The 13,702-nt window shown below is 42.5% G+C and overlaps 1 protein-coding gene across 3 annotated transcripts in view; it reads right to left on the reverse strand.

Annotated features, from left to right (window-relative positions):
* SLC1A7 (solute carrier family 1 member 7) overlaps positions 1–13,702 on the reverse strand; it is a 77,522-nt gene that overhangs the window by 31,128 nt on the left and 32,692 nt on the right. For all 3 annotated transcript variants that reach the window (XM_078154562.1, XM_078154561.1, XM_020987516.1), the window contains exon 3: positions 5,071–5,286. In XM_078154562.1, the coding sequence (XP_078010688.1) occupies positions 5,071–5,286 (216 nt within the window). The remainder of the gene's footprint in view (positions 1–5,070; positions 5,287–13,702) is intronic.

Genomic DNA, 13,702 nt, shown 5'->3' on the forward strand with positions numbered 1-13,702 from the left:
GGTTATAAATCTTTTCCAGGAGATCCTACAACATTTTATGTCAGATACAACTAGTCCAATGTCATATACATACAGGAGCATATGGAAGATTTCACCACTAACATGTACTTTGCGCCATGTCTCCTTCATGAAAGTGGTGAATACCTTTGGGACATGTATGTCTCCATGTTTTATGCCTCGTCACATATGCATGAGTGTGTATTTATCTATCTCCATATCTATCTATCTATCTATCATGATCATCCATCATATCAATACATGTATATATTTGCCTGTCATGATATTAAAGATCAGGGAGAGCTGCAAAGGTTAACCCTATTGTTATATCTTTCAAAAAATTTCACATTATTTTGATGGATGGATGGAGACACCACATTGGAAGAAATCCTTTAGGTCAACATTTTGCTCCACTAAATCAAAAAGGTTTTCAAATAGTAAAGAAATAATAAGCACAATGGGATCTTGTATTTGATGCTAAATATGTGATTCACTTTGTAATATCATTGAAGAAAGCCTATCTGTTCCCAACTAATATCCCTATCGAGAATGACCTCAATGCATAAATATGTCTATATTATAGCACATCGTTCTCTGAGATCTATATGCCATAAAATTTTATGAAAAAGGAAAGTAGGTATGTAGTTAAATAGCTGTTGGTTGCCCTTAAGGGAAATTAAGGTCTGAGATTCTTTTCCATGCCTTTAGTATCTTCTGTTTTTTCAGATACCTTATGACTCAACCCCTCAATGTTTGCAGTTATATCACCTCCAGCACAGGTCCCCTTTAAGTACTCTTGGCTTTTATTCCCTTCAGTCCCATTTCTCCCTCTAAGTACCTCTAGGACTGTGATGTTAGAGGTCAAGCATGGTGCCTCCACTTTCCTTGATGTTGAATAGAGTTTGTCATAAAAATCTTGTCTTATCTTTTCTCTTTTTCACCATTTTGTGGTCCTTCTTCCAGGCTCAACCTTAAATCCATTCAGAATGATTCTGTTAAGTTCACTTTAGCTCTCTCATCAAGCTTTTTAAAACTGGGTTTTACCCTTCAGTGCTTCTCTCTGTTTTATGAGGCAATGCCGTTCATAAACTACCATCATTCTTCTTTGTGAGATATTACAAATGAGCTTATGTTCAAAATGATATTGTCCTTGGCAGCCATATCTCTACTTGGTGAGTATGCCAAGCTACTGAAGTACTTTTGGGGTTTTTTTTAGTTTCCCTATGACAAACGATTTATATTGGTTGAACTTTAATCAATCAGATATTTATATTAAGTGCCTGCTATATTCTAGTTATTTAAAATAAACATTTATTGAGCACCTACTAAGAGCTAGGCAATATGCTAAGCAGTAAGCTAGGTGCTGGGGATACAAGCATTTTATTAGCTGCCCAATATGCGCCAGGCATTGTTAGGTGCTGGATATATGAAGTATATATATGCTGGGTATATGAAGATAATTATGAAACAGCCCCTGCCCTCAAGAAGCTTACAATCTTTTAGTTCATAGAACATCTCCATCTACAAATATATACAAAACGTACAATGTAATGCCTGGTAATTTCAGGGTGGGCAGAGGCACCAGCAGCTGGGGAAGACCGAAGATTCCTTGGAGTATCCATTTCTTTTTTTTTAGATGATGCCTAAAGCTATATGCAGCCCATCAAAACCCTTCTGGATTCAGACTCACCATCTGGGGGTTAGATCTCCCTCCCTGCCTTGTGCCATCTGTAGATTTGATGATGAGACTGCCACCCATGCCTTTGTCTAAATCTCTGCTAAAAATGTTAAGCAGCTTGAGAGAGAAGACCCTCATTCCCTTCATTTAGGGTGAATTTTGGCTAGCCCTCCCCTCCTCTGACAGCACCTCTCAGGGTACAGAGCTGTACAGAGCTCTCATGATTTCTCTCTGTTTCCTGTACAGATATCTTAGCTGCTTCTTGCCAGAGATTCCACGTGGGCTGGGAATGTGTCTTATCTAAATTCTGTGCCTCCCTCGGTGCCCTGAAGTGTTGGAAGAGCTGACGTGGGATTGGGGCCCAGTTCTGTGGTTAGTTGTGTTTATGTCTGATTTTGTACCCCCTTCCCCCCATACGACTGTGGCCTCAGAGAACAGTTTGGCTGGGAGTACTGAGAGATGAGTCTAAACCTTTAGGCTTTTGGACTCCTTTTGAGTTAGGATAATGAGAAGTTCATTTTGGGTGCGGATCTATCTGGAGACAGGCTCAGAAATGGGAATGGGGGGTCAAGGGTACATTTAACCAACCACAAAGTATCACAGCAGACTGGCTACATAGTAGGTGTGATACAAATGCTTTTCCCTTTCCTGACCCGCTTCTAAACTCCCTTTCAGAGCTCTAATCCCATGATCCTTCAAATACATGAGGGTGGCTAGCATATCTCCCCTGAGCCTTCTCTTCTTCAAACTATACATTCCCAGTTCTTTCCAACAGTCCTCACAGGATACGGACTGAAGACCCTTCACCATGCTGGTTGCCTTCCTCTGGACACTCTCCTGTGTATCAACATCCTTCATAAAATGTGGCTCCTGGAACGGAACCCAGGACTCCAGATGTGGTTTGATGAGGACAGAGGAGAGTGTGACTGTCAGCTTCTTAGTCCTGGGAGCTCTTCCTTTCCTAACACTTTTAGCCATTACTCTGGCATCTCCCTCTTCTGGTCCACCTGAGTCCCTCCCCTGCAGGCAGACCTCTTTTCACTTCATCCTCTCCAGGCCCCAGAGCCCCCTAGCTCTCATTCTCCTCTCATCTTTGCTTTAAGTCAAGGTTTCACCTATAGCACCTTAAGAGGGCTGCTCCCAAGGAACCCACCACCCCAGTGCAATGCTGGAGAGCCTGAGGCAGTGGGGGGAGGGGGAAGAGTACTGACTTTGGTATTGGAAATCCTGGCAAAGAATCTCATCTTTAACACTTATTAGCTGTGGGGACTTTGGGTCTGAGCCTCAGGAGGTTTTTTTGGTAATTTTTTTTTTTGTGAAGTGAGGACCACCGACCTAGAACTGGAGGGGATCCTAAAGACTTGCTAGTCCAATCCCCTCATTTTACATGTGGAGAAACTGAGGCCCAGGGAAGTGAAGGGATTTGCCCCAAGGTCATACAGGCAGTAAATAGGAGAGTCAGGATTTGAACTCAGGAACTCTGAATCAGTGTTTATGCTATTTTGCTCTCTTTCCCTCACAGAACTGTGGAAAGGAAAGTGCTTTGTGTATAGAATTATAAGGTTGGGACGGATCTTGGAGGCATCTAATCCAACCTATGTCTGGACACTACAACACCCAACAAGTATTCATTCAGTCTTTGTTTGAAGACCTCTAGTGGGGAAAAATGCCCACCACTTTCCAAGCAGCCCTCCCAGTCTGGGTCAGCTCTCATTGTAAGAGTGTTTTCCTAGACATGGAAACTACGCAGACAGGCCACAGCTGATGGCTCCCCCACCAGAAAGCCCCTTATTGTTTGAGGACAGATAACACTTCAGCCCTAGGTCCTCTTCTCCAGGCAACTACCCCCAGTTCCTTCAGCTAATCCTTGAAGAGCATGGCCTCCAGGCCCTTTATGAACCTGCTCCCTCGGCTCCGGATGCTATCCAGACAGCTGGGGTGCCCAGAAAAGGACACAGTTCTCCAGAATGGAGCACAATGGGGCAACCGACTCCCTCTTTCTAGACCATCTGCAGCCAAAGATCACACTCCCAGATTTATTGGTGATGTACACTCAGACTTCAGACTTGTTAGAGCAAGTATCTAAAGGAACCCATCCCCTTAAAAAAGAATAAAAATGAAAACAAGATATGTTCTTATTAATTTAAAGAACTCCAAGCCAATATACTTAAATAATAGTAGATTGACACTGAAAAATGGGAAATGGATAGAGGAGTGGACATTGACACAGATTATGACCTTTTCCTAAAGAAGTTTAATGGATGTAAGTCAATTGCCACAGCAAGGAGACCCATATAGGGCTGTTCTACCAGTACACATATTTGGACAGAGGCCACAAATTAACAATGTTCTGAGCTCAGAATTGAATAGGATGAAGGGAGCAGGCTGGTTGCCTTTGAAAAGCTGTGCAGTTCTATTAATGACCTCTAGCCTTCCCTTTAAAGAAAGTTCTACTCTAGTCAAACTGCTATATCTGCCAAGGATTGGGCATCACAGCATGCTAGACCTAGCAGCTCTCTGGCCAGCTACATGGGTAGATGTCATCTGCCGATGATCCAAGGTAAGATTTTCCCTTTGCTATTTGAAATCTATTCTGGGAGGAGAGGCAGGGACTATTTTGTATGCCAAGTGCCTTGCACATTATTATTATTATTATTATTTTTTACCAGGCCTGAGATTTCATTAGTATAAGGAACTCCCAGTGAGAAACTTCCTCTCCTATTACATAACAGCCTCTTTTCTTCAATTTCTAGTCTCAGAAAATTTCCTGGGTTGTTACTTAACTAAGGCATTAAATGATTTGCCCAAACTTGAACCAAGGTCATGCTGGTTCTGAAGCTAGCTCTCTGTCCAGGGGCTGAACTACCCATTACCAACCACCAACAAACTGAGCGTTGAGAAAATATCTTGACTCTTATAATGAAGAAGGAAATTCACAAGCGCAGATAGCTGCAAGGATGTCCTGCCTTCCCTGCTCATCTGTTTGCTTTCTTCCAGGGTTCTGAATGGTTCTGAGCAGTTCTGATCTATTCTCCTGGTTCCTGGCTCAATGTAAACTCCTCCAATGCAGGCATCCTATCCTAATCACACAGAAGTTCTCAGGAAATCAATCAAATCTGGCTTATTGGTTTAGATTCCAAAGCTCATTGCTCATGGATTATTTGCTGGTTGATTGACCTTTTTTTAGATTATCTATGTCAATATCCCTCCAGGGGCCCAGAAAACTAAGAAGTGACTTATTTTCCTTTGGCAATTTCCTTGGGAAGATATTAGGGCAGGTTTCCCCCCCCCCCTTTTTAAGCCAGGAGCAGAGTTTCCTGTTGGGTGATTAGCCAGTGAGAAGCAGCCCCCTCTTAGGAGCCAGACTGGTAGAGATTGCAGAGAAGTGAAATTACCTGATAAGGTCCAGCAGGGCATCAGCTGAGCTCATGATGGGCTTCCCACTCTGGCCGGTGGTTTCCTTCTGAGCTGCACCACCAGGGTGGATGATGGAGACCATGATAATACCCACAACGACGGCAACAAAGGTGGTCCAGAGGTAGTAGGCCACAGTGAGGATTCCTAAGCGACTGGAGGTCTTGGCGTCCAGGGATGCAAGGCCTGACATCAGGCTAGGAGAGAAAGGACAGAGCATCAGAGCTGTTCACCAGTCACTCAATCAATCGACAAGCATTTATTGAGCATCAACTGCATATTGAGCATTTAGTTGGGTACTGAAGACACAAAGTCAAAAGTGACACACACTTTCTTCTCATAAAGAACTTACATTCTGCTGGGGAAAACAAATGTGCTTATGAAAGAATGTGCAAAATATATACAGAATTAATACGTGGAGACTGATGGCTGGAGGTATTGGAAAAGCCACAGGTAGAATAGGCAGTGACACTTGAGCTGCATTTTGAAGGCAAGGAGGGGTGCTAAGAGCAGAGGTGAAGAGGAAATGCATTCCAGGCATGGGAAACAGCCTGTGCAAAAGTATAGAGGCTAGAGATGGCATCTCTGCTTATAAATCATAGAACCTTAGAACAACATGGAACTTTAGAACAGCAGCCCCTTAGAACCATGTAGAATCCTAGAACTTTGGCATAGAATATAACCATAGAACCTAGCATGCATAGAACATTCAATATTTAGAAGTTTAGAGACATATAACCAGTAGTGTGCTGGAACCAGATGTTACCAGCTGGAGAGAGCTCAGTGTGAGCATTTACACCTTGGAACGTGGCAAATGTTATAAATAATGTATGTGTTTTATATATGTGTATATATATGTTATATATATACACACACACACCATATATACTATATATGTACTATACATAATAGTATATGTAATATAATAAATAATATAAATAAATGCTGTAAATCAGCATTACTAATTAATTAATTGAAATTATTACTTTGTTGATTATCCAGACTTAAGAAAGTAATGGAGAAAATCTTAATAATGCTATTTAAACTTAACTAACCCCATGTGGTAGGGAGTAGGTTGCATTGTTATCTCAGTTCCATCATTACTCCTTCCTGCCCTACCTTCAATCTGTCATGCTCCAGGGCTCCAGCCTCCCCTTCCATCCAGCTTTCTACCCTGGGGCCCCAGATTTCTGATGGGTGAGCATTCACCATTTCTGGCAAGGGGCTTCAACCCACCACCTCTTCCCCCACCCCAAATACTTTTTTCCTCTCTCTTCCTCACCTCCCACCCCATTCCTTACTCTAGCTCTGAGAAGGATCAGCCCACCACCATCAAAATCCACCTCCCTGGCTACCGCTCCCCTGTATGCATTGTCTTCTATTAGAATGTAAACTCCTTGAGGGTTTCTCCTTCAGCAGCCAGTTCCTGGTGAGGCCACAGCTGGGGTATAATGTTCAGTTATGGAAGACATAGTTTAGGAAGAATGGTGGTTGACTTCAGACAGTCACTTTCCTTCTCTCTGTTGTGGAGTGGGAAGAATAATGGCTTGGGAGTGAGGAGATTTGAGTTCTAGTCCTGGCTTGTATGAAGTAATTCTGTGCTCTTAAGCCACTTCCCCATTCTTATCCTCAGTTTCCCACTTTGTAACATTAGCAAGCTGGACTAAATGATCCCCAATGTCCTTCCCAGCTCTGGGATTCCACGACCCTATGATCTTGCCTACCTTTAGTTGCTAACACTGTCTTGAAGTGGAATAATCTGCCCAGAGAGGTAGTAAGTTTCTCATCACTCAGATCTTCAGCTGGAGCTTGGATAGCCACTTACAAGCTGTGTCACAGAGGGAATTCCGCTTCTGGGAGAGATGCAGTCTGAGATCTTTTCTAACTCAGACACTCCATAGGCCATGACCATTGTCTTTAAATGTCTTAAAGGCCCTCGTCATGGGCAAGAGGGCAGAGATTGATTCCATCTGGCTTCAGGGTTGGCCTTGGTGGTCCTATTTGGTGCTGAGATGTTGTGTTCTTGCTGCATAACTTCTAAAAGGCTTCTAATATTTTTTGGAAGCAACATTGGTTTTGCAGTCAAGAGGCATGAGTTATAATCTTGGTTCTGACATTTACTAGCCTTGGGTAAGTCACTGCCCTTCAGGTTCCAGCTACGCAAGATGAGAGGATTGGTCCAAGAGATCCCTTCTCGTTCCCTATCAAGGATTCTGTCATTTCCAAGGTCCCTTCTAACTGTGGTCTGTGGTCTTTTTAAGCTCATCCCACACCATCATTATTGTTGGGTAGGGGCGCCGCCCTGTGGCCAGCATAGGTTTTCACTGCCTTCAGGGCCATTGGTATACCTGGGCTCCCCAGGGGAGATGCTCCCCAGGGAAGCCACATGATATTTTCCCAGAAGCCTTTAGAAAAATCAGCACTGCTGTCTCCTGGAGGTGGGGTTTGAGGGTGGAGAAGTAAGTCCCTGGACACCTGGCCTTGAACCCATGCCTTTTGCTGGCACAGTATAGATTGGAGACACTTCACGAGCATAGAAACAACCCAAACTAGAAGGAAATCAATTCATAGATGGTCCTAATTGGAATGGACCTTTGAGGCCACCTAGTACAACCACCATCCTTTAAAGATGAGAAAAGGGAACTCCAGAGAGGAGTGACTGGTCCAAGGTCACAAAGCAAATTTCTAGGTCTGGAGCCCAGGTCTTCTGATTCCTGAAGTCCAGCACTCTCCCCAGTGCCCTGCCCTGCCTCTCTCCCATTTAATCTCTAGTCTTTATGGTGGATTTGGGGGACTGAAAAGAAGGGTTGCTTCTGGTCAGGAGACCCAGCCAGATTAATTAACTTGGGGGAAGGGCAGCATTTGCTCTTCCAAAGAGATTCCCCCATCCACCTGCCCACCCAGACTGGGCAAAGGAAAAGTCCACCCTGAAAGATAAAGCAAGACTTTGTTGGCTTTTCAACCACATTTGGTAACAACTCATCTCTTCTCCTTCTTGGCCTTCTTCTTCAAGATTCATGGGAAAGGCTGAGGGTCTTCTCTGAGGCTCATTGGGAGGGGAAGGGCACAGGAGTGACAAAGATGCAACCCCTGCCTCCTAGACCTCACAGTTGAAGAAGGGTGTCTCTTCATTACTATAAGGGACTTGGAGACCCCAAGCCCAACTGCCTCATTTTACAAATGAGGACACTGAGGCTCATGATCTCACAAGGGGGCAGAACTGTGAAATACACTGCCATGTCCTCAGTATGGTACAATGAATAAAAAAATCATTGAATTTGGAGTCGGAGGGTTTGGGTTGGAATCCCAGCTCTGCTATTTACTGTCTAGGTGACTGTGGGCCAGTCACTTCATTTCTCTAGGCCTCAATTTCCTCATCTGTAAAACGGCTTTTCAGGACCAGTCCGGCTCTAAAGCTATCAAAAAAGAGGAAAAGAATCAAAATGATTTATAGCAGGTCTTTTAATGGTTGCGAAGGATGAGAATCTGAGGGGGCGTCCAGCAATTATTGGGGAATGTCTGAACAAGCTATGGCATACAAATGTGATGTAATACCATTATTGTGCCATTAGAAATGATGAAGGACAGCTAGGTGGCACAGTGGATAGAGCACTGGGCCTGGAGTCGGGAAGACCTGAGTTCAAATCTGACCTCAGACACTTACTAGCTGTGTGATCCTGGGCAAATCACTTAACTCTGTTTGCCTCAGTTTTCCCATATGTAAAATGAGCTGGAGAAGGAAATGGCACAAATCACTCCAGTATCTCTGCCCAAAAAACCCCAACTGGGGTCACAGAGAGTTGAACACGACTGGAACAACATTAACAACAAGAAGAAAAGAAATGATGAAGGGGCTGGTTTCAGAAAAGCCTAAGAAATGTTTTGTGAACTGATGCAGAGCAAAGTGAGCAGAAGCAGAACAATTTATACAAGGGCCAACAAATGACAAAGTCAAACAAAGACTTAAGATCTCTGCTGATTCCAGAGGATGGATGAGGAAGCCTGCCACCCACCCCTGACAGAGAGGGGAGACACTCGTGACACAGCCCAAGACATGTTTTGGGGCATGGCCAATGTGGGAATTTGTTTTGCTCAACTATGAGTATTTGTTACAAGCGTTTGATTTTTCTTCTTCAATGAGGAGGTGGGGCGGGGGGAAAGAGGGAAGGAGAACAAATAAATGCCTGTTAACTGAAAATATGATTGAAAAAGCTTTAAAAAGAACCTCAAACTTCAAGAAACATTTAAGCAGTCACTGTGTGTAAAGTTACCATCCTCTGGATACTCTCCAGTTTATCATTATCCTCCCTAAAATGTGGTGGACAGATCTAAACATAATATTCCAGATGTGTCTAACCAGGACAGAGGGGTAATCACCTCTTTAGTCTATGCTTCTCTGCTACTGGGATCATATTTTTGACTGCTATGTTACACTGTGGGCTTACATTCAAGCTCACGTCCACAGAAACTCCTAGAACCTTTTCATCTTATCCTGCACTTGTGAAGTCAATTTTTACAACTCAAGCATAAGGCTTCAACATTTGTTCCTATAAATTTCATTTTCTGCATTGCCTATATAGCTCAATGTTCTGACCTGCTGAGGTTTTTTTGGAGACTGGTTCCATCATCTAACATGTTTGCTATCAAGCTTTGTGTCATCTGAAATTTTCATAAACATTTTTTCTATACTTTCATCTACTTCCTTGATGAAAATGTTAAACAACACAGATGTAAGGGCAGATCCCCAGGGCACTCCACTGAAGACCACCTTTAGAGTCGATATTGGACTCCTGACTATCTTTTCAGTCTAGCCATTGAGTCATATCTAAATCAGCTGATTCATCTATTTTGGATGAATTGGGCTGGCTCTTAACGAGAGCTTTCTCTTTGTAGAAATTCATCAGCTGCTCCTTTACAGAGTCTAGGATTTTGCCAGGAATAAAAGTCAAACTTGCTGGCCTATTACTTGAAGACTTCCCTCTCCCACTTCTCTGGAAAACAGGCACAACAGTTGTCCTTTTCAAACCTGCAGACTTTCTCCTATTCTTCCGAGTCTCTCAAAGATCCCTGATGGGAGTTCATCAATCCTATCCTAGATCTTTTAGGACCCAAGCATGGATTCCATCAGGGCTTGGGGAATTGGAGTCATCAAGGACAACCAGGTATTCCCTTATTACTAACCTATTTATCTTAGCTTTCCATCCCACATCAACTGCTTTTATTTTGTCTTTTAATGCCCACAGAGAGAGACAGAGACAGAAAGAGAGAGACAGAGATAGAGAGAGACAGAGACACAGAGACACAGAAAGGGACAAAGAGAGACACAGAGACACACAGAGATAGAGACACACAGGGAGACAGAGAGAGACAGAGAGACAGAGAGACAGAGACAGAGACAGAGACAGAGACAGAGAGAGTTCCAGCAGGTGACTAAATAATTGGAGCTTCTCATCACTTGCATCACAACTCTGCCCTGGGCTTGTGATATATTTACTGAACTCCCCATCCACTTCCTCTCTCTGTCCAAGTGTCTAGAGGTCACACTAATGATACTATTGCTTATATTTTTACTTCAGTTGATCCTCACCCATGTCCCTGCTACCAAGTTTGTACCATTCTATTTCTTGGATTTCCTCACATGACTATATCTTTTTTTTAAAGGCAATTGGGGTTAAGTGACTTGCCCAGGGTCACACAGCTAGTAAGTATCATGTGTTTGGTCTGAGGCCGGATTTGAATTCAGGTCCTCCTGACTTCAGGGCCAGTGCTCTATCCACTGTGCCACTCAGCTGCCCCTAAACTATATCTTTTTAATGTGCAGTGTTACCTTAACCCTTCCCCCTTTCCCATAAGGTGGGCCAATCCAGAACCATATTCCAGTCATCAGACCCATCTCACCAAGTCTCCATGATACTCATGAGGGCCAAATTGACTTCCAGCTTTAGGAACTCCTGTACCCATAGTTTGAGCATTTATGTATAGATATGTAATGTCATGAATTTGTATAGAATCATGGTATTATAGCTCTAGAAATGGAAGGGACCTCAGAGGTCATATAATCCAACACCTTCATTCTATATAAGGGGAAACTGAGACCCAGGAAGGTTAAGTGACTCACCCAAGGTCACACAGGTAGAAAGTATCAGAAGTGGGATGGCTGACTCTTTTCTCAGATTTTGCCTCCTATGAATTTCTAGGCCTCTTCACTGCTCCTCTTTGTGGTCTCCAGTTAAGTAGATCTATACACAGGCAGTTTTTTTCTCTCTCCATACCTTTTCAGTTGAACGTTCTTTTGATTAATTTTGTAAGACTCTAGGGAGATACGTTTGTACCAGTACATTTTATAGAGCTAGAAAGATCACTAATGAAATTCATATGGAGGAATAGAAGGTCAAGAATCTCAAGGGTAATAATGAAAAAAAGTGTGAAGGAAGTGGCCCAGCAGTACCAGATCTTACACTGTACTACAAAGTGGTAATGAAAAAAAAAGAGGTCAATCAGTGGAACAGATTAAACACCAACATACAGAGATGGGCAAAAACAGTAGCTAATATTTGATAAAACCCAAAGACAGCAGTTTCTGGGAGGAGGACTCACTGTTCAACAAAATTTATGAGGAAGGTGGACGGTAGTCTGGCAGAAATTCCATTTAGACCATACCCTCACACCATACACCAAAAAGGCTCCAAATCTATAACCTATATATAAAAGGTTACACCATAAATAAATTAGAGGAGGGAGGAAGACATTGCCTTTCTGATCCATTGATAGGGAGAAGTCTTCATGACTATACAAGCAACAGAGAGGATCACGTAAGGTAAAATGGCTAATCTTTACACGAAATTAAAAAATATAACTGAAGCAAGCTTCTGCGGTAAAGGAACACGCAAGATAAGGAACTGATTCAAATTTATAAAACTAAGAGCCATCCCCCAATAGATAACTGGTCAAAGAACATGACAAAGGCACTTTTCAAAGGAATAAATCTAAGCTATCAGCAACCATATAAAAATGCTCTGAATCACTGCTAATTAGAGAAATGCAAATTAAAATAGCACTGATGTTACACTTCAAACCTATCAGATTGGCAAAGTTGATAAAGGGAAAACAACAGATGCTGGAGGGACTGGGGAAAGCAGGTACTCTAATGCACTGTTGGTGGAGGTGTGAACTGGTCCAGCCATTCTGGAAAGCAATTCAGAACCATGCCCAAGAAGTTCCTAAAAATAACCCAGTGGTACGACTATTATGCCCATACCCCCAAAGAAATCAAAGAAAGAGGAAAAGGACCTATATGCAAAAATATTTATAGCGGTTCTTTTCATAATAACCCCAAATGGTAAACAAAGGTGGGAGGGGTCCTCTTTGGGGGAATGTCTAAATAAATTATGGCCTATGAATATAACCAAATATCACTGAGCCATAAGAAATGATGAAATGGATGCTTTCAAAGAAAATTGGGAAAACCTCTTATGAACTGATCCAGAGTGAAGTGAACAGAACCAAGAGAAAAATTTATACAATGATAGTAACATTACAGAGAAAAAAGACAAGGAAAAACTTTAAAACTCTCATCAACACAACGATAAACTACAAGTCTGAAAAAACAAAGATGAAACATACTGCTCATCTGCCAAAGGAGGTACCAAACTTAAAATGCAGGCAGAGAAATACATTTTCAGACACGGCCAGCGTGGGAACATTTTGCCAAACTCTGCAGCTGTATATTGAAGGTTTTATTTTGGGGGTTTGTTCTATTGATCAATTTGGGGGAGAAGAACAGAGGAAGGGACAGATTTTTAAAAAACTAAAACGACAAAGAATATTTGCTATGATATACCACATTTATTCTTAATATAGCTTATTGCTGTAAAGTGGTATTGATCAGAACGAAAGCACCAACACTGAACCATGATGCCAAAAAACCAGTGAAAATACATCACATCATCTTGTCACTAAAAAAAGTGATTCGACATGCTGCCCTAGTGCTGTAGGACTGCTATTGATATTACTGTTGTTGGGAATGAACGGGGAGTATTTATTGAAAAAATGTATTAAGAGCACAAGATTGAAAATGGACATCATTCATATTTTAAATTGTTGCATGGCCAAGACATATATATTATATAATAAAAGAAAAAGAAAAGAAGAGTTCATTCCATCCTCTACCATGGCCAGGAGCCTCCATTTTAAGCTATGGTCCAGAAATCTGAATCCCATTGACATACCGTCTTTCTTAACCAGCTGTTTGCTTTTCAAGTCTGTCTTTCTCTTCTGAAGCCTTTGACTTCAAGCCAGAGCTGTGATGAAAATACCCTCTGAGCTCCTATGAATCCTTAGTTTGAGAGCCAGCACAGCTCAGGTAAAAGAACACTGGGTTTGGAACTGGAAGACCCAAGCCTGAAGCCCAGCTTTGAGGCTTCCCACTTGTGTGACCTCGGACAAATCACTTCCCCTCATCTATAAAACGAGAGGGTTGGATTTGATGTCCTCTCATGAGGAAAGTGAGACAAAGTTAAATGACTTGGCCTGAGTCACACAGCTAGTAAGGGTCTGAGGCCAGATTTGAACTCATGTCTGTCTTACTCCAGAGCCAGCACTCTATCCACTGCA

This window comes from Phascolarctos cinereus, unplaced genomic scaffold (genome assembly GCF_003287225.1).
Source record: "Phascolarctos cinereus isolate Bilbo 61053 unplaced genomic scaffold, phaCin_HiC Scaffold_5;HRSCAF=322, whole genome shotgun sequence".
Classification (NCBI taxonomy): Eukaryota; Metazoa; Chordata; class Mammalia; order Diprotodontia; family Phascolarctidae; genus Phascolarctos; species Phascolarctos cinereus.